Source organism: Eretmochelys imbricata, chromosome 10 (genome assembly GCF_965152235.1).
Source record: "Eretmochelys imbricata isolate rEreImb1 chromosome 10, rEreImb1.hap1, whole genome shotgun sequence".
In the NCBI taxonomy this organism is placed as follows: domain Eukaryota; kingdom Metazoa; phylum Chordata; order Testudines; family Cheloniidae; genus Eretmochelys; species Eretmochelys imbricata.
This window is the reverse complement of record NC_135581.1, coordinates 32,449,850-32,470,756: the sequence shown is the minus strand read 5'-3', so window position 1 is coordinate 32,470,756 and position 20,907 is coordinate 32,449,850. Positions and strand designations below refer to the sequence as shown.

Below are 20,907 nucleotides of genomic sequence, written 5' to 3'. Positions count from 1 at the left end.
CTGGAGTGGGGTAAAACCTGGGAGGAGTCAGGAATGCTTAAAGTTGGGATAGACTCTCTTAGTTTATTTTAGTGACAGCATGAACATAGTTCCTGTTAATGCTTATCACAAGGAAAGACAAATGAGCATGTGTTTTATCCTGCCTTCACCTTCCACGGAGCAATAGTGAAGTCCCTATTGGATTTTATGGAGTCTCTGGCTCTTCTCCCTTTCCAGAGTCAAAACTCTGCTTGGGGTAAGATGTGTTATATATACACATTTCATTTCCTTTGTTGTTGATTGGGGTTTAGGGGCATAAAGGGGTATCAGGGGCAGCATCAGGCTTTCCCAAATGGAGTTCTAGTTCAGGGCTTCAGCTCTGTGTTGAAAATGCCCAGGGCAACTGCTTCTCTCCCTGGACACTACTCGGAAGAAGTGTGCACACCTCTGTGTGTCTTACCGGCCCCTGAGACATTACAATTCTTTTACATGAACATGGCCTTGGTTTGCTCCCAGCCATGGGGTACCATGGAGCTGGTTTCACTCTGTGTCTCTGGTTTAAACCAAGCAACCCACTCTTTATCTTGTTATATTTGGGAAGTGATAACTTTTTCAATAATAGTTGAACCAATGTGGTAACGATTGAAATACTCCACTTATCTACCTTTAGCAGGGAATTAGGAAGAAAGCCTGGCTCATTCAGACCATGGGGATATTGCCAATCCTACATATTCAAAAATCATATGTCAGGCCCCCAAATCTCATGAGATTGCCTTAAAAATCATGAGATTTTTAAAGAATAATCCATCTGGGTTCTTTTTATTGACTTTGTGATTTTTGAGCCTTTTGGGTTTGTGTTTTCAAGTTTTTCTCCGCAACCACAAGGGCTGTTGCTATTGATTAGCGTCGTTTCCTAGAGTTACATTGGACCCCAGGGCTGGAGATATCATTGTTAACTCAGATAGGAAGAGCTATTTTTTCACTAAGCAAACCTTTGCTTTCATGAAAATGACCATATGGAGCCTATACCAGGCCTTGAGCAAACAGTGGAATCCTCCTTTGGCAAAGTCAGGACTTCACAAACTTTCATAAATAGGGGCTGGGGGGACTTCTGCTCTCCGTGGGGCATACGGAGCGACATCAAAGGTAAGCTGCACTTTCATTTCCTTCTTACAGATGTAGACTTCGGCTGTTCCAACTAATTTTCTGGAGATCAGATTTTTCTCCACCAGACAGTATCTAAGGCCAGATCTTCAGCAGGGGTAAACCAGTCAATTAACAGTCGTTGAGGAGATCTATGTTCTCTGAATTATAGTACTTCCTTATAAGCCCTGATCCTGACCTCCTTACTTCAGTGGAAGTTTTGTACTGAAAAGTTAGGTCGGTATAGCTACAGCATTCAGAAGGGGGTGGGATGGGGTGTGAAATTCACACCCCTGAGTGCTGCGGCTACGATGACCCAATCCCCGGTGTACACATGGCTAGGACAACAGAAGACTTCTTCCGTCACCCTAGCTACGGCTGCGCAGAGAGGTGGATTTCCTACAGCGATGGAAACCCCCCTTCCGTCGCTGTAGGAAGCAGCTCCACTGCAGTAGCACAGCTGCAGCTGAATAAAGAGGGCAGAAAAGGGCACGTAGCATTTCTCTTATATTTACAAACCCCTTGGGTGAAATCCTAGCCCCACTGAAGTCAATAGCAAAATTCCCATTGATTCAATGGAGCCAAGACTTCACCCTTTATGTGTAAGAACCACGTGTACCATCTAGTGTCTTGGGACACCAAACAAAGGGCCAGCACAAGGTGGTAGCAAAACAGTGGTGATCTTCTACTGAAGGTACCACCCAATTGTCCGGACAGAAGGGTGCATGGGGAGGGAGCTCTCTTATAGAGGTGTTGAAAGCAATGACCCTTGAATGAGCGTGTGAGATATTTCAATGGGAGCATGGGGAATCATTCCCCTGACAGCTGTGCAGGTGGAAGTGATGTGTTGGCATAGGGTGCTGGGGGTAAGGCTGGGTTTACTGGAGTCGGTGCATCAGGATTGGCTCCATGAATTTCAGTGGGCATTTCACCCGTGTAGGATTCTCAGGGAATGGCCCTGTGTTAATCCAGTGGCACAGGTGAACTGAGAACAGCACGGAAGTATGAGCAGCTTCAGGGAAGGATCCTGCAGCATCAGCCTGCACTCCGCCCCCATCCCTCTGCCAAACAATCGAGCCTTTCTCTCGGGCTGAGTGACATTGGGAAGATGAATCCAGGGAGTCTCAAGGGCGAATGTCAGTGAGGGCAAACTCCGAGGAAGGGGGATCTCAGGGGCTGCTTTCAAGATTGTTACCTGTGCCAGAGTAACATCGCTGCATGGCACAGTGACTGGGGGCAGGTGAGGCAGTTCTTACTGTAACTAACCTCTGCCGATCCCTTGGGGCTTTGCTTCCCTTCCTCCCTGCAGGATGGGGGCCATGAGGCCGGCGCTGGCCTTGCTATCCCTGGCCTACCTGCTGCACACAGCCGCTGCCCTGAGAATCTGCGCTTTCAACATCAAGACTTTTGGAGACAGCAAGCTGTCCAATGAAACCATCACAGGCATCATCTTGAATGTGAGTATGGGGGAGTTCCCACATACCAGCAGTTCTTGAGAGCTGGGGGTACCCTGGACTCCATCAAACAGCTGGCCCAGGGGCTCTCAGAAGTGTGTTTTCTGTGGGCCTGGAAAGTATGCTTTCACTTGGGCCGAAGGCTACTTAGAAACCCAACTGAAAGGGAAGTGATGAAGGGCCAAGTGCTGGGTTGTTTCTCTGCTTACTCCAGCAGGATTGGCTTAGAGATAGTAAAGCTGGTTAGTGTGACTCCTCCTCCATGGTGCTTATGCCCTAGACCTCTTGGTTACAAGTGGAGACAGCCTATCTGAGCCCTGCCCAGGAACCCCTTCAGGGAGACACTTTCCAGCCACACTGTGCCCTATAACACTGAGAAGCAAAACCAAGGTCTAAGTGAGGAGATGATAGATCAATGGATGGTTATGTATGGGCATAGATGGTCTATCAGAACAAAAGAATGGCCACACTGGATCAGGCTAATGGTGAATCTCTTCCAATAGCAGCTGGTGCCAGATGCTTCAGAGGGAATGAACAGAACAGGATAATTATTGAGTGATCCATTCCAGTTTCTGGCAGTCATCAGCCACACGGTCCCCTATAACACTGAGAAGTGAAACCAAGGTCCTAAATAAATAAATAGATCGATCTATCTATCTGTAATGGGACTGTTGTCCCCTGATTCAAACTCAGTAGGGGTGTTTTGGCTGGCTCACTCCCAGTACCAAAAGAACTGGGAACAGTCGATGGGAGATCAAGACCCTGAGACTAACAGACCCCAGGAACAATGGGGAGAGGCCAATGCTCCAGGTCAGCCTGATTGACAGGGCAGGCAGGCTAATCAGGGACTCAGGAGGCCAGGGGAGTCCTGTCCTCCATGTAAGCTGGAATTGCCTGGGTCAGACAGAGTGGGGCCAAGCTAAGGAAAAAGCAGGGGCTCAAGCTCAGCTGGGGAGCAGAGCTGGGCCAGATCCAGAGGGACCAGAAAAGCAGCCCAGGAAGCAAGTCAGTGCTGGGAGCAGAGTCACAGAAGCAGCCCACAGAGCAGCCTGTGCTGTGGGAAGAACTCAGAGCCAGAGGGGCCAGAGAAGCAGCCCAGGGAGCTGGAGGCAGAGCAGCAGCAGCAGTGCTGAGGCAAAGTGGAGCTGAAGTTGGAGCTGAGGCAGAGTGGAGCTGGAGCTGAGCTGGACCTGGAGCAGTCCAGAGCTGGGTGTGGTGAGCAGCTGGGGAGAGCAAGGAGGACCCTGGGCAGCGGGGCCAGCGCAGAGAGACGCCCCCAGCCAAGATGCCCCTTGCAGGCTGCACTGGGAGGGGGATCGTAACCCTGACGGGGTGGAGGTGATGCTGGGAAGAAGAAAGCCTGAGGGCATGTGGCCACTGCCAGAGCAAGTGTCTGACCCACAGCACCTCTGCAGCACAGCCAGGGCCTGAGCAGATGGCCTGGGACTTGTGAGGAACAGACTGAACTTCCCTGACATTCCAGGGACACTGGTTGTTATGTCCCCGTGCCACAGAGTGGGGTGATGTGTTTTCCTCTATCCTGTCCCATTTTTTCCTTATTTTTTTAAATTGATGGCTGTCTAATAAACTGTATTTGCTTTGAACTATATGTAATGATCAGTGAAGCATCCGGTGCAGAGAGAGCACCCCGGAATGGGGACATCCTAGCCCCTGCCCTAAGAGACCACAACAAGGTTGGGGGTCGAGACCCCCAGGAATCCTGGGCCCAGCCTTATTGGGGTTACGAGGACTCTGACACCCAGGAGAGTGGGAGGGGAGCCCTTGAGGTCAGGCAGGCCTCTGGGTAAAGGAAGTGGGAGCGAGGACTCAGAGCCTTTCGCTAGCCCATTTCACCGTGGTAGTGTATAAGCCAGGAAAGTTCCCCACAATAGCGGGACCATTCCCCTGCTTACATATCTATCTATCTGGGACCTTGGTTTCACTTCTCAGTGTTATAGGAGACCATGTGGCTGATGACTGCCAGAAACTGGGATAGATCACTCAATAATTACCCTGTTCTGTTCATTCCCTCTGAAGCATCTGGCACAAGGATACTGGGCTAGATGGACCATTATCTAGATCAAGGGTAGGCAACCTATGGCACATGTGCCAAAGGCAGCACGCAAGCTGATTTTCAGTGGCGCTCACACTGCCCGGGTCCTGGCCACCGGTCTGGGGGGCTCTGCATTTTAATTTAATTTTAAATGAAGCTTCTTAAACATTTTAAAAACCTTATTTACTTTACACATACAACAATAGTTTAGTTATATATTATAGACTTATAGAAAGAGACCTTCTAAAAATGTTAAAATGTATTACTGGCATGCAAAACCTTAAATTAGAGTGAATAAATGAAGACTCGGCACACCGCTTCTAAAAGGTGGCCGACCCCTGATCTAGATCTATCTATCTATCTATCACCACTTCAGATTCAGGTGCCACAAGTCCTCCTTTTTTTTTTTTCAGATTCCACAGTGTTTTCAGAGACAGACAGAGGGTAACCCTGGCAGCCTGGCTGGCGTTCCCCATGGCAGTGAAACTCATCTTGTGCAATCACTGCTGTGTTGGGATCCTGCTGGCTGATTTTTGAACCCTTCTGGAACAGCTTCAGTCTGAAAGCTGCCATTTCCTCATGTTCTCCTCTGTTTCCCCATCTAAGTCACCCCAGGGCTCAGCTCCTTCCCCCCAGCTCGTGCACTGCAGCAGAAGATAGGTAAATGCCTGGCTCAGCTGGTGTGTGAAGGGGCATGTCGGCCCTGGGGACACCACCCTTCTGGTGGCTGGCTGTGGCCTGGGATTTTGCTGGGTGTTCTCAGCGATTTTCCCAGCATTTGTGCATGTCTAAGGGAAGCTGGGGTGTTAGGCACTGCACATGCAGCCTGCACCAGGCTCGGCTTCACAGCACGGCGCTTTGTGTTTCCCCCAGATCTTGCAGACGTACGACATCACTGTGGTGCAGGAGGTCCGTGACTCTGACCTGAGTGCCGTCCAGAGACTGATGGATCAGCTCAACAGGTGTTTTCCAAACCTACATGGAAGGGGGGGGGAGGAAGAAGGGGAGGAGCCTAAAACCTTGCTGTGGTCTGGAGCGTTTTAGAGCAGATATAAACGAGGCTCCTTCGAGTGCAGCACCCAGCCAGCCATACGGGGAAGGTTCCACGGCTGCCCACAGCAGTTTAGATGAAGGGAGTGCTGGAGCTGGAGCTTTGCAGGTGGCTCTGGCATAACTGACTCAGTGACAGTGTCACAGGGCGCATCACTCACCGCTGGTCTGGCACCTCCTCCTGGTCACTCTGGGGATTAGCTTGAGGCCAACACCCCCATCCACGGTCTGCACCCACCCCACCACTTCAGCCGCAGTCCACCTGCAACCCCTCTTGCAGCATCAGGTACCGCAGCATCCTCTTCGTGGCTCAGCCCTCGGGCCATGTCACTATCTGGGTTCCGTGCTTCCGGGGGAGGTTTACCTCCTCAATAGTTCTGCCACTTCCCCAGTGGCGAGTGGAGGGACCCAGGCCCACCCACTGCTCTGGGTCCCAGCCCAGGGTCCCTCCACACCACAGTTACTTACTGCATTCCTTTGCCTTTACTATCACTGCATTTCCCTGGGCCACTTCCCCATGGCCACAGCCCCTTCCTCAGTCTCACCAGCCTATCCGGAGCTCCTTCTCTTCTCCCCGGGTTCCTGCCTGCACTGCTGTGTCCAAGGTGCTACAGCAGAGGTGGGCAAACTACACCCGGCCCCTGAGCTCCGGCTGGGGAGGATAGCCCCCGGCCCCTCCCACGCTGAACCCCCTTCTCCATAGCCTCAGTGCGCCGCCAGTGCTCTGGCCTGCCGTTTCTGCCAGGCAGCGTGGGCAGCATGGCTGGCTCCGGCCAGACGGTGGGGCTGCGAACACCTGTCGCTCTGAGCGGCATGGTAAGGGGGCAGGCAGCAGGGGGGTTGGATAAGGGGCAGGAGATTCTGAGGGGCAGTCAGGGGATTGGGAACAGGGGGGTTGGATAGGCATGGGAGTCCCAGGGGGCCTGTCAAGGGTGTGGGTAGGGGTCAGGGCAGTCAGGGGACAGGCAGCAGGGGGGATTGGATAGGAGGTGGGGTTCCAGGGGGGCGGTTAGGGGACAAGGAGCAGGGGGGGTTGGATGGGTCAGGGCTTCTGAGGGGGGCAGTCAGGGGGCAGGAAGTGGGAGGAGGCGGACAGGAGGCGGGGGCCAGGCCCTTTGGGGAGGCACAGCCTTCCCTACCTGGCCCTCCATAGAGTTTCACAATACCGATGTGGCCCTCGGGCCAAAAAGTTTGCCCACCCGTGTGCTACTGGGTTGCAGCCACCTCCAGACACAGTTCTCCCTCCTCAAATTCCAGTCAATACTGACCCTGATCTGCTCTGCGGCTCTTTTATATGGGCCTGCCGGTCCCTGATCGGTCACTCCTCACAGCCCCTCTCCTTACTGGCCAGTATGGGACAAATGCCCCATCACAAACACCCTCGTGGGTCTCTGGAGCTTTTCACCACCGAAAGGCACACGCGTGTGAAGGGACCTGGGCATCCCTGCCTGGCGCCACACGCCGCCATTCTCACAAAGCGAGCACGACATGGGGTACAGTGGTACCAGGGTGGCATATTTCGGGGCAATAATCTTGTATACAAAAGACAGCACAAACAGAGGAGCACAGAACTCACTGAGGACATCAGCAAGGTGCAGACACTAAGCAGGTCATGGCCAGAAGCTGGGATTGAGCGGGATCCCTGGATGGCTGCTTTCCCCTGGGATTACAGCATCTTCGTGGCTACTCTAGTTTACACCACTGACTCCAATGCTACCTAGGCTTCTGACCAAATGTGCGCAGGGTAGATTTTTGCCAACCGCCCCCATTTTGTAATGTGCAGGGGGCCTCCCAGAGACAGCCAGCAGCCCTACGTGCCACACCACCCACTTTACAAGAGAGAATGGCCTCACCAAAGGAGGGGGGTGTAGTGCGTGAGGGGCGAGGTGTGACACACACGTGACACTGCCTGTGTGATGCGGTGACAAGCTGAGCCTAGAGGAAACAGGGAAGGAAGATCACAGGAGATGCCCCTCCCCTCCCCTCCCCCCACATTCCAATGGTTACTTACGAAAATAGATTGGGTGTTTGCTGACAGGGCAGACAAAAATCGTGGGGCCTGGGGCTCTCCTGCTGTGCCCCCTGTGCAGCCGTTTACACCAGTGCAAAGTGACTGTATACACTGATTCTGATCTCATGTACCCAGGTATAAATGAGGGGTAACTCCATTACAGCCAGTGGAGGCCATCCAGTGTGAAACCGGTATGAGGTCATAACTGGGCCCTACCATATAGGTTTGAATTGGTGACAAGGGACAAGGGCCACCAACCCCTCAGGAGAAGCCTGTCAAAGGGGCGGAGAGGGCTGGAATGGGCTTGGGAAGTGCAGAGGGAGCAGACAGCCTCAGGCCAGGGGTAACATGACACCAGCGAGGTCTGATTCTGGTATGAGAGCTGAGGCCACTTGCAGATGTCCCTGATGTGGCGGTGGTCACAGGTGCTCAGCACCTCTGTGGCAGAGGGGTTCCCACAAGACCTCTTCCACTCAGCTTCCCAAGAACTCAGTTCGACTCCACTCCCATCACTCAGGTCTCTTCGTTGGGCCTGCAGCGAAGCTATGCTGAGTTGATCAGACTCAAGTGGAAGGGGTGAGGATCGGGCATACCGGTACCACCCATCCAAAGTGATCCAGCAACCCTCTGTTTTTATAGACAGGTACACATGCCATTGAAGCACTGGTTGGGGGATGGGTGTGCTCCCTTTGGAGGACCCAATCCCTGTACAACATGCACTGTCCATGCACAACTTTCTCTTTACCTTGGCTCACCTTCCAGGCTTCGCTGACCCATTGTTATCTTGTCCATTGTCAGCGGTTCCCTGAGGGTCCCCCCTTATCTTAGCCACCACAGACAGTCTGGTTCCACCCTGCTGCTCCACTTACCTCCCTAATCCTGTCTCCCAAGAAATGAGGCCTCACCCACGTCCAATTACTCATGTCAAGCCAGCCTACATATTGAAGGGGCCCCATGGGAATGATGCTCCCTGAGACACCCTCCCCTCCCCCACAAACCTGGCTTCCCGGAACAGAGTGGCAAGGGGCCTGCATGGAGGGAGACGTCTCAGCCGTAAAGCAGTCAGGGTTACTCCTACCTATGCTAGCTGGGAGATCAGCTGGGGGTGGGATGGGAATGGTGGGAGGTGGTGCAGGAGCAGGGAGATGTGCTGGACGTGTACACGGCCCTCCCTGCTCCAGCACGGACCTCACTGCCGGCTTTTCTGCCACCCCCACTCTAGGGCTTCTCTGCAGCCATACAGCTATGTGATCAGCGAGCCCCTGGGCCAGAGTGCCTACAAGGAGCAATACCTCTTCATCTACCGGTAAGGATCCAGCAAACAGCCACAGCGCCTCCTGCCCAACCACTGCTGCTCTCTGCATGCAGGTCCCTGGGCTAGGGTTGCCAATTTGGTAACATTTAAAAACCGGAACCTCCCCAGCCCTGCCCCTTCCCCTGAGGCCACACCCTGCCCCACCTCTTCCCCTGAGGCCCCACCTCTGCCATGCCTCTTCCCCGAGGCCCCACCCCTGCCACGCCTCTTCCCGCTGACACCCTGCCCCTGTCTACTCTTCTTCCACCCTCCCTCCTGTCGCTTGCTGCATTTCCCCTCCAACCCCTCTAACCGGCTCAGGAGGGACTCACTTGCTTTGCTGGTGCTTGGAGCTGCAGCCATCTGATGCAGGTAGGAGGTGGCCCTGGCCATATAGGGGCTGGTGTGGGTGATGACTTGGCTCCTATCCAGCCTACAGTAACCGGACATTAGGTGTCTGGTCAGTAGATCTGACCGGACTCTGTCAGGTCCCCTTTTTGACTGGACTTTCGGATAGAAAACCGGACACCTGGCCATCCTACCCTGGGTGCACCAGGGCCCACCCCAGAGTGGAGCCACCTGACTGCGTGTGGTCATTCCATCTCTCCTCCCGGCAGGACGGGTGTGGTGTCGGTGGTGGACAGTTACTGCTACGATGACGGCTGTGAGCCCTGTGGGAGCGACACCTTCAGCAGGGAACCCTTCATTGTGAAGTTTTCTTCCCCCTACACAGGTAAGCGGGGCCCAGGGATCTCTCTGCCCCATGGCACTGGGAGCAGCAGCACCCCAGGCCATCCTGCATCTAGCTAGAGAAACCCCTGCTCCCCCACACGCTGACCCCTCCCACCAGGGAACAAGGAACGTTACCATGGAGAGTTCGGCAAAGTCTTTGGGAATGATGCTTCAACTCAGGACAGGCCTAGATCCAATAGGGGGAGCGTGGGGCTGGGTCCGGTTCTGGGGAGTTATTCTGACTGGTATGTGGGCAGCCTGACCTAGTGGTTGGAGCAAGCATTGGGAGTCAGGACCAGTCTGATACCAGGAGGTCAGCGTCCAGAACAGGCCAGAGAGCAAACCAAGGTCCGGGGTCAGGCAGGGCCAGGTTACCAGGAGCTCATTAGCAGGTAACAGAAGCAGGTATGCCAGGGGAAGCAGCCCTGAGCAGGGAGATCCTGGCAGCATAGACATCTTCCTGTTCCTGTGCTGGGTTTATATAGTTGCAGTGAAGCAGTGAGGACCCCCCGTGTTCTGCCAGCTGGAGGACTGAGGTTCTCTGGCGGAGGCCAGCATGGCCAACTGGAGCTGCTAGCACTGTGGGAACTGCCAAGTGACAATAGAGTAAGCACAAGTAATAGGAGATCCTGGTTCAAGTCCCAGTCCTGCCTGATTCTGAGTGGGAGGGGAAGTGTCCATACGGAGAGCATGGTCTTGGGAACCCCAGGGTGGAACAGTCCCAGATGTGTGTGAGAGAGAGACAGCAGGGAGGATGGGTGATGGCTCCGTGTGCTCATGGAAAATGGCTGGCTGTGTAACTTGTGTCTTTGGCAGAGGTGCCAGAATTCGTGCTGGTGCCCTTGCATACGGCCCCCAGTGAGGCTGTGGCAGAGATCGACGCCCTCTATGATGTCTACTTAGATGTCATCAACAAGTGGGGGACCGACGTAAGCAGATATAGCCACATGCAAACCCAGTGCCTGCCGTGTGAATGAACTCACTGGCATTCCCTCCCCTGCTTGTCTCGGGTAAGGCTGCTGCTGCCAGGATGGGACATCAGCTAACTTGGCTGTGGAAGGTCCTGGCTAGTCTATTACTTATGCCGACCCCCAACTTCCTGTGCAGAGCTGCTCTGTCTGCCTGGGCCAGTGTAGGTTACCAGGAATGGTCAGAGGGAACAGCCAGGAGCTAACCAGCAGGGTTTGCCTCTGGGGAAGCGAATCTCCCTTCGTCCATATCCACACACTGATCTGTGTTAAACAAAGCTGTGGAGCAGAGAGGCCCAACTGCACTGCCCCCAACCCCTTCAGCCCTCGGCCCATAGGCCTCAGAGCCACACAACCCCTCTGGGACCCTCGCCGCAGAGTGCCCAAAGGTGGGGAGGTGCGGGTTCCTTCCCGCTTCCCTGCCAGGGTCTCCACCCTTCATCACACGGATGGCGAACGAGGATCTCGGACCCGCTTCCAGCTAAATCGAGGGGTTCTGCGGCTCAGCCTGGACAGCACAGTCCCAATGTGCCGAAGGCTCGATCAATCAGGAATGGGCTGTAGGCCCTTTCACCTGCTGGCATCGGGCCCAGGGCAGTGGTGACTGAAGCCAGCTGTTCCCTGATGACATTGAGCCAGGGAGGTGCACAGAGCACATCACCCTAGGGGTGGTCTTGGCACCAGAGCCTGGGCACCTGCACTGCGCTCCCTCCTTAGAGCTGCTCTCTCCAGGGCAGGGCTGGGTACATCAGCAGGAGGCATGGGGGGCCCTGCCTGTGTTGCCCCTGCTCTGCAGATGAAGCATCAGCCCCCCTGGCCCAGGTCACTGCGGTGCCAGGACCTCATGGTGTATCTGAGCACAAGGAAAGCCTCATGACCCCAGCCCCAGAGAAGACGACACCCGGCCCCGTTCAGAGAAGGAACCAGCAGAATAGCCAGAGGGAGTGACAGACCCCCAGACCACCATGTATCAGCTCCTGCCCCTGCCTTAGCCACAAAGACAGCCACAGCCAAGGAGAGCAGTGGTTAGCCAGCGAGACCTCAGCTTGTGGCACTGGCAGGGCTGCCCGGGACACTCCAGAGCGAAGGGCTCAGGGAGGCTGCCGTGCATGAGGTTCTTGCCTGGCTGGGCCCCCCGCACTGACCTGGCACTTCCTTGGCAGAACATCCTCTTCCTGGGAGACTTCAATGCCGACTGCTCCTACGTCGGGCCGCAGGACTGGCCTTCCATCCGCCTGCGAACCAGCGACGCCTTCCAGTGGCTCATCCCAGACAGTGCAGACACCACTGTGTCGTACACAGACTGCGCCTACGACCGGTGAGGAGAGCTGCTGCTGATCATCCCCAGTGCCGCTACTGGGCCTGTGCCTGGCAGCTATACGGAGAAGCCCAGGGCTCCATGGTCTGTGGGCTCCCCATCAGCCCTTGGGGGTTGGGCTGGTGCTGAGGCAGATGGGCAGTGGGCTGTCGGGGGAGCCTGCGCTGCCTCTGCCCAGGCTGTGCCTGTTCTACCAGTCAGTAGCGGGTTTCGGTCCCTGGGACTGCCGGTCCCTGAGCAATGCAGTCACCTGGCGGGAGGGTACCATGTGAGCACCACGGCACATCAGAGATAGGAATGACAGCAGCCCCAAGAGACAGCCTAATGCGGCCAGTGCCAGCCCTGGGGACAGCAAATGACGGGGAGGGGATGAAAAGGGACAAGGAGAGGACCGCAGGTGGGCAGTGCCCTAGCACAGAAGGTCATCACTCATAGGACCACATCTGGGAATACTCAGAGACCCCTTCAGCTGGGGAAAACCACAGCCTCTGGCCCAGACTGCAGAGAGACACTGTAGCCCAGCCAGGACACTTATTAACCCTGATTGCCCTGTGCTGTGCTGTGGGCGTGTGCTCCCCACACACCCGGGTGCAATAGGAAGCCCGGCTCTCTCCAGAAGGTTCTGGAATCAGGTGCCGCTGGAACTTGGCCCCACGTTCAGCTGTCACCTGCCTCCACTGAGCTCAGCTTCCACACCAGATGGAGCTGGCTGAGAGCCCCGGGGGGTCTAGCTGCAGGGGAGAGGGATTTTTCCCCCAGGACTGCACAAACCAAGCCACCCTGTCAGCTCCCCCCAGCACTCTCCCTGGCTCCACTACTTAGGGAAGCTGGTGAGGAACCCCACCAGCAGCGCTGCCATCGTTGGCCCTGGGCTCCAGCCTGGCTCTGGGGTGGGCGAGGGCATTCCCTGCAGGGTGTGACCCTGAAGCCCAGCTGCCTGAGAAGTGCAGTGTTTAACCCTAGCCCCTTGTGGCATGTCACAGGATCGTGGTGAGTGGCTCTGAGCTGCAGCACTGTACGGTGGACAAATCTGCCAAGGTCAACAACTTCCAGGAGACTTTCCACCTGCAGCTCAAGGATGTAAGTGAAGCCGACAACCTGCCTGCGTGCTCTCAGAGCACCTAGCTGTGAGCAGAGACAATAGCTGCTAGCCAGCCAGGGGACAAACGGCAGCTGGTCAGGACTGGGGCCAAGCTCAGAGATCACTGCATCAAGCTTTGCAGGGAGTCTCCCAGGGTTAAAGGCTAGTCCAGCTCAGCTACACTAAGGCCTGTTCTATACACAGGTGTTGTCCTGCTATAACTGTGTGGGTTTGGGGGGTACTGCTATAGTTACAGGGGCAGGAACTCGTGTGGATGCAGTTATACCAATATAAAGGGGCTGGATAGCTTGTTCCCCTTCCCAGATGGGAAGAGCTATCCCGGGGTAAGCTCCTTTAGACCAGTCTAACTCCATCCACACTAGAGGGCAAAAGGGGTACCGCTTGTGGGTGTAGACGAGGCTGGAGACCCTACAGGCCTGATTCTCCATTGTCCCACATCTTGTGTAGAGTGAATGCGGGGCAGAGTAAGAGTGCAGGATCTGCAGGGCAGCCTTTCCCACACACTTGGCTGTCACTGACTGCCCAAGGGGTAGGATGACGGGCCCTAGACATGGTTACATCACCTCCTGGCCAGGACACAGCATTTACACTTGGAGGGTCCTGTTGGCTCTATGCTGTACAGCTCGCTCCGCCCCTGCCAGTGCTTGCTAGTGGCTGTTTTCTTATGGATATTGTGTAGAATATCCCTACACCTGCAGTTAGCCCCTGCCATGGGTTAAAACCCCGGGCCTGATCCTGCTTTCTCCCTGGGGTAACCATTGTTCTTGGCAGACCAGCTGTCAACTGGTATAACCATAGGTGCTGACTCCATGGGTGCTCCGGGGCTGGACCACCCATGGAAAAAAAATAGTGGGTGCTCAGCGCCCACCAGCCACAGCTGTTCGGCAGTGCCCCCAATCAACTAATCCGGAGATGCCACCAAACAGCTGATAGGCGGTGCAGCCAAACAGCCGTTTGGCAGCTGGTGGAGGGTCTTGGGGGAGAGTGGAGAGCAGCGAGTGGCAGGTGGGTGGGGGGCTTGGGGCGGGAAGAGGTGAAGTGAAGGTGGGGCCTTGAGGGAAGGGATGGAATGGGGGCAGGGCTTCGGGGCAGAGCAGGGATGGAGCACCCCTTGAGAAAAATAGAAGTTGGCACATCTGGGTGTAGGTGAGAGAGGAGACTCCGGCTGCTCCTTTCACAGCGCTGGGGAATTAGAGGGTAAATTACACTGAGGTCTTGGCTCTCCCTTCGACAGTGCCGTCCACTGCAGCTCATGCATCTGTGCTCTTACGTGATTGGATGCCACCACTCAGGCATCACTCAGGGGGCTCGCTGCACAGAACCATTCAGCGCCTCGGGAGGCCATCTCCCCTGGGGACTGTGGCTGTGTTTTGCATGCGTGTAGACTGCATGAAGGAGGCAACGCTCTTGGGGGCACTGTGTAGGCAGCGTGGCCCAGTGGCTAGGGCGCAGGAAGGGGCGTCGAGAGGCTGAGGGCCTGATAACCCAGGACTTTCCCCTTGTGTGGTTGGTTAGAGTGGCTGTGTGAAGTTATGGTAACACGCTCCAGGCCAGCTCAGGCTGGGAGCATTTTACACATTCTTTGCACCGGTCTGAATGACTCCCCAAGGCGCAGGGCAGGAGAGGGTTAAACCTTAGGCTTGAATTGCACGGCCAGTTCGTCTTGCTGCTCTGTGCCTCAGTTTCCCCTCTGTAAAGGGCTCTGAGCTTGAGGGAGGAGCTGGGGGAGCCTTGGCTCATTCTGGCATTGGCCTCCTGTTCAACGTGTGCCACTGGCCTCGATGTCCATGGGATGAGTGCAGGCCGGGCTTCCCCTGGTTTGCACTCACACTCCTGATGGAGCTCACGCCTGGGAGCTCATCTAAAGCCATGCAGACCCCTAGGGATCTCTCCTTCCCAAAGGCAGGGAGCTAACGGGAACCCTGCGTTTGACAATGAATCATCTTGCATAGGAGGATCTCAGACCACCTCATTAATATTAATTGACTCACCCTGGCAGAGCCCAGTGATAGGGATGGTCAGCGTTATCCCCATTGTACAGGTGGGGACACTGAGGCATGGAGTGGTTGGGTGATTTGCCCAAGGCCATGCAATGAGTCGGTATCAGGGCACAGAACAGATCTAGACACATGCTCTGTCCATTAGCCCATTCTGCCTCCTGCTGCACCTCAGGAATTGCCAGGATTCATGTGACAACAGGAGCCATGACACGAGGTCATGGACAAGCTGTATCTGATGCCTGCTGAGCAGCCCCACAACTTAGGCTCTGTGATTTCTCCCTTTTGTGTCCAGGCCCTGGCCGTCAGTGACCATTTCCCGGTGGAAGTGACTCTGAGGGCTCGCTGAGGCTCGCCTGCTCCTGCTTTGCTCCATCCCCCCCATAGCTACCAGCAAAGCAACCTCTACCGCATTCATATTCCCTTTGGCTGCTGCTGGCTGCAGCGCCAACGCCTTCAGACGAGCTCCCCAGGATGAACCTTAGCATCTACGATTATAGCCAAACACCAGCCTCCTGGCATCTACCTGCTGCTCCTGGCACATCCTCATGGCTGGTCACAAACCCACCTCTCTAGGTGCTGCATCGAATGGCCCACCAGCATCACTTACTGGGTACCTGGATAACTGGCATATCCATGCCATGCCATGCCATTGGGAATGCCCTTCATGCAATGTAGTTAGTAAGCTTTGAAATCTTTGGTCTCAGGGCATCCTGGAGCGTTATGCTGGGCAACAGGGCTGGGGCGGCGCTGATTTTGTGACCAATGGGTATGTGCAATTAACATAGGCTGAATGAGGGGCAGTTTTATAAGTGCTTGATGATTGGCTAGAAGCCAACTCTGGAGTCGCATGATATCTGGTGTTTTTCATAAAGCCCTAGCTCTTAGAGTCATGTGATTATAGCAGACTCTTGGCTTTCATTAAAAGAGCCAGGTTCCAGCCTTCATGCATGTGTTTAAAAGCTGGAAGATGTGAATGACTTCTCAGCGCTCAAACCCCACCAGGCCAATAAACAGAACCCACCACTGATTATTTTCTCTCTCTCATGATTTTTAAGCCAGACTCATGAGCTCTGAACACTTAACATGGAGCGTAAGAATGGCCACACTTGGTCAGACCAATGGTCCATCTAGCTCGGGATCCTGTCTTCAGACAGTGGCTGGTGCCAGGTGCTTCAGAGGGAATGAACAGAGCAGGGCAATTATCGAGTGATCCATCCCCTGTTGTCCAGTCCCCACACCTGGCACTCAGAGGTTTAGGGACACCCAGAACATGGGGTTGCATCCGTGACCTAAAGCCATTGAGGGCTACCTGTCCTTCATGAACTCTGTGAACCTGACTGTTCTTGTAACTGTCTGTTCACCTGGAGTCATTCCCTACAGGACAGCGTTAACCCTGCATTGTGGTGTCCCATCCTGACTTGGGGCATTGCCCTAGCAACTCTTCGGGGAAGAGATTCTATTCTGTGTCTATGGCTTGCCTTTTATAAGCCCCACCTGCACTAGATGATTTAGTTGGGGATTGGCCCTGCTTTAAGCAGGGGGTAGGACTAGATGACCTCCTGAGGTCCCTTCCAACCCTGATATTCTATGACTCTAAGGACACTATGTCTATACTATGGAATAATAAGGGGGAGTGCTGGTCATCTGCAATTTGATACCATGACATGCAATCAGTATGTAATCAAAGGGCCCGGAGAATCAAATGGATCCATCTGTATCTGATTCAGAGTGTTTTTTGGGGGGTCATTTATGCTCTTGAGGGCCTCTGCCATCTGAGCTGCCAGATTTTGTAATGAGGGGCATTTTTCTGCTCACAGCAGCATCCCTATTCAACAAATGCTACTGCAACAGCAAGACTACAGCTCAGCCCCAGGAGGGAAGGGACTAGACTGTGGCTGTGGGAACAGGACAGGGTTTGGGATGGGGGAGGCACGTGGCTCAGTGGGCATGTAGTGGGAACGCTTCTGTCTATTGCAGTCAGTCACTCAGCTCTCACAATGCATGGAGAGCCCCCAGAACAGCTCAGCGGCGGCCCTGAGTGAATCAAGCCAACCTCCATCTAGGCTGCTGTGAGCATCCTGTTTATTTGGGGGGGTACCTAGCATCTCGGAGATGGAGTGCATTAGTGCAGGGTGTGTGTGAGACCACACACCTGCTAGGGTTTTACTGCCGTGTTACAAAATGTTTTATTTTAGAACAAATTAAACCACGATTAATGATTCTTCTAATTTATTAAATAAGGCACCAAAATATCCCACTGAGCCAGGACGGGCAGGGATGCAACCCCATGCTCTGAGTAACCCTAACCCAGGGGTGGGCAAACTTTTTGGCCTGAGGGCCACATCGAGGTGCGAAACTGTATGGAGGGCCGGGTAAGGAAGGCTGTGCCCCCCAGATAGTCTGGCCCCTGCCCCCTATCCGCCCCCACTCACTTCCCGCCCCCTGACTTCCCCCCTCAGAACCTCCAACCCATCCAACCCCCCCACCGCTCCTTGTCCCCTGACCGCCCCCGCCCGGCACCCCTGCCACCCCCATCCAACCCGCCCCTGCTCCCTGTCCCCTGACTGTCCCGACCCTTATCTACACCCCCGCCCCCTGACAGGCCCTCCAGGACCCTACCCCCTATCCAACCCCCCGCTCCCTGTCCCCAGACTGCCCCGACCCCTATCCATACCCCTGCCCCCTGACAGGCCCCCCAGGACTCTCACGCCCTATCCAACCCCCCCTGTTCCCCAACCCCTGACTGCCTCACCCCAGAACCTCCACCCCATCCAACCGCTCCCTGTCCCCTGACTGCCCCCCGGGACCCTCTACCCACCCCACCCCCCCACCACCGCATGTGCCACCGCTGCCCCCTTACCATGCCGCTCAGAGCGGCAGGAGCTCGCAGTCCCGCTGCCCGGACGGAGCCAGCCATGCTGCCCACCGCTGGGGGAGGGGGAACAGCAGGGGAGGGGCCGGGGGCTAACCTCCCCGGCCATGAGCTCCAGGGCTGGGCAAGACGGTCCCATGGGCTGGATGTGGCCCGCAGGCCATAGTTTGCCCCTCTGCCCTAGCTTCTATTTGCCAAAAACTTGGAGTAGGCGACAGGGGATGGATCACTCGATGATTGCCTGCTCTGTTCATTCCCTCTGAAGCACCTGGATTGGCCACTGTTAGCTGGACCATTGGTCTGACCCAGTGTGGCCGTTCTTACGTGCTTCATTCCTTGTTACAGGAAAAAAAATCGGGGGGAAAAATAGTCATTTCTTTTCTACCATGTCCATGCTCTTTGTTACTGGGACAAGTTTCCTGCTCCATCTCCCTTGGCCCCCAGGTGGCAGTGAAGACTGTTTACATCTGGCTACGGCAGAGTTGGACAGCTGCACGTAACCCTTGTGCCAGGGGGTGTCACAGCCCCAAGGTGTCGCGGGCAATCACCCCTGCTCCTGGGAGAAAAGGTAGGCTGCTTGGAGAAGTGGCCATAGCTGTGGTCACACCTAATCAGGCCACAGCGGTAGGAGAAAATGGCTAAGGGAGGAGCTCCAGCCTTGGAGTGGGAAGGGCCAAGCTGCCTGGGAACAGAGGGTACCTGATGCAGAGCAGAGCATGGCTGGGGAAGAGCAAGAGGAGCTGGGGAGCTCCAGCCTGGCAACTCCCCGGGTTGAGGCCTTGGTAAAGGCCCTTGTGCCAGGGGGTGTCACAGCCCCAAGGTGTCGCGGGCAATCACCCCTGCTCCTGGGAGAAAAGGTAGGCTGCTTGGAGAAGTGGCCATAGCTGTGGTCACACCTAATCAGGCCACAGCGGTAGGAGAAAATGGCTAAGGGAGGAGCTCCAGCCTTGGAGTGGGAAGGGCCAAGCTGCCTGGGAACAGAGGGTACCTGATGCAGAGCAGAGCATGGCTGGGGAAGAGCAAGAGGAGCTGGGGAGCTCCAGCCTGGCAACTCCCCGGGTTGAGGCCTTGGTAAAGGCCTAAAGAGGTACTGGTGCTACAGGGAAAGGCAGTTGGTCCAACCCCTTTGCCAGTGAGGAGTGGCCATCACAGACTGCAGTTTGCCCCAGTGAGAGGGGGCTAGATGATGACTGGCAGTAGCCACTGAGGCAAGGTGGGTATAGGGGAAGGGAGTTCCCTTGGGAGGGGGAGACCTGGGTGAGGGGACTGCTGGGGGCAGAACCCCGAGGTAAGGGGCATCAGGGTCCAGGAGGGACACAGAGGCCTGAAGCAGGTAAGACCCTGGCCAGCAGAGGGTGTAATACCAATAAAATAAAAACCAGCAGGATCTTATTAAAGGGGAAAAGGCAAAATGCCACATTTATTGTGAATACAGAAAGACTCATAGTAAGCAGTTAGTTATAGCTATAACATTCCATTCAATCTCATATTTATTCACATTCATTCATACATACACACAGACACACACACACACAGATAGATACATACACACAGGTTCTGCAAGGTTGTTATCATAGTTACCAGCCTTAGAGTTGCTCATGCCAAGCCACTGGCCAGGTGGACTGGACATGAGGAGGGAGCAGGGCCTCGTCAGATGCACATCTGATGCTCCTGGAAGTTGGTTTGCAGAATCAGACCCCAAAGTTCTCACTTTCTAGAGTCCATTTTTATGGGAATTTCTTCCTATGCCAGTCTATGGGAATTGCTTCATCATGCTGTTGCTGAATCAATCAGCAGATAGCACATTTCTGAGAGCTCTGTGCTGCCAGATGTTATTTTGTTCTTTGGTTCTCCCGTCCTTGAGGCTGTTGGGTGGATTCCAGTCTGCCCTTCGGGGGTCCTCTGATTATTTCCACTTGACGCCTTCTTCAGCCGATGGACACTGGATTCTTAGGCTGGCACCTCCCTGATCATTCAGTTATTATCCACACCAAGCATCCATCCCATACATCCTCTATCTCTATTTTAATCACAATTGTTAACAAAGCGAGATGAATACAACAAAAGGGCAGGGAGTCTCTGGGTGCTGTTTCTATTGTTACAGAGTATTGCTTTGAGTCTCTCTCTCTGTGAGTAGTTGTTGTTACAAAGAATTGCTTTGAGAGCAGTTAGAATGTACTAACACAATTAGCAGCTTGCAAGTTTCACACATAGAGGGAGAGAAACAGTACCAAAAACCAAGAGACCTCTTAATTAGTAATACCCTGGAATTTAAACTATGGGGAATCAAACTCATTTGTGATTTTAATACAGAACTTCTTTAATATGATCCAACAAGGGTGCTCTGAGAGTTGGAATTGAGCTAATTCCTGAGGCAACCAGCAGGAGGCGCCGCACCAGTGAGTCGGCAGTCTGCTGCATGTGGTGGAGAAGGTAGGCATAGATGGTCACCCCCTATACGAGGGGCAGGGACAGGACTGGAACTATTGCCAAGTTCCGGAGGAGCCACCGCAGGGAGCAATGGGAGAAGCCCAGCGCCAGGGCCCGGAGGCTGGGCGTGGAACGTAGTGCTTGTTATGCCTGTACAAGGCATGGATATTTAAAAAAGGATTGTCCCTACTGGGACGGGGGCAGGGCGCCTCACCCCAAGCCGGGACAGGGGCAAGTCCCTAAGACAGCCTGCCTGGGGAGGGAACCCAGGGGGCCGAGGACATTCTGGGCCTGCGGACAACGTGGACATGTACAATGGGCGTGCCCAGGCCTGCAGCGGAGGATCCAAGTCAGCCCGGGTGAGAGGGTGGGACCCCAGAAGGACCACGAGAGACCCACGGAGGCGGGAAGCCTGCTAGAGCTGCATCAGCCACATTAGGAGGTACTGCCCCCTCAAGGGAACGGAGGGGCCGCAGAAGGTGCCTGGAGGCCCGGAAGAGT

General features: G+C 54.9%; 1 protein-coding gene across 1 annotated transcript; it reads left to right on the top strand.

The window, feature by feature from the left end:
* The first annotated feature begins 2,432 nt into the window (after positions 1-2,432).
* Positions 2,433-15,450, top strand: LOC144271201 (deoxyribonuclease-1-like). The gene is made up of 8 exons (XM_077828384.1): positions 2,433-2,579; positions 5,503-5,591; positions 8,913-8,996; positions 9,602-9,717; positions 10,533-10,645; positions 11,848-12,002; positions 12,986-13,082; positions 15,397-15,450. Exons 1-8 carry the CDS (start codon positions 2,433-2,435, stop codon positions 15,448-15,450), a joined length of 855 nt encoding a protein of 284 aa, XP_077684510.1.
* The last annotated feature ends 5,457 nt before the right edge of the window (positions 15,451-20,907 follow it).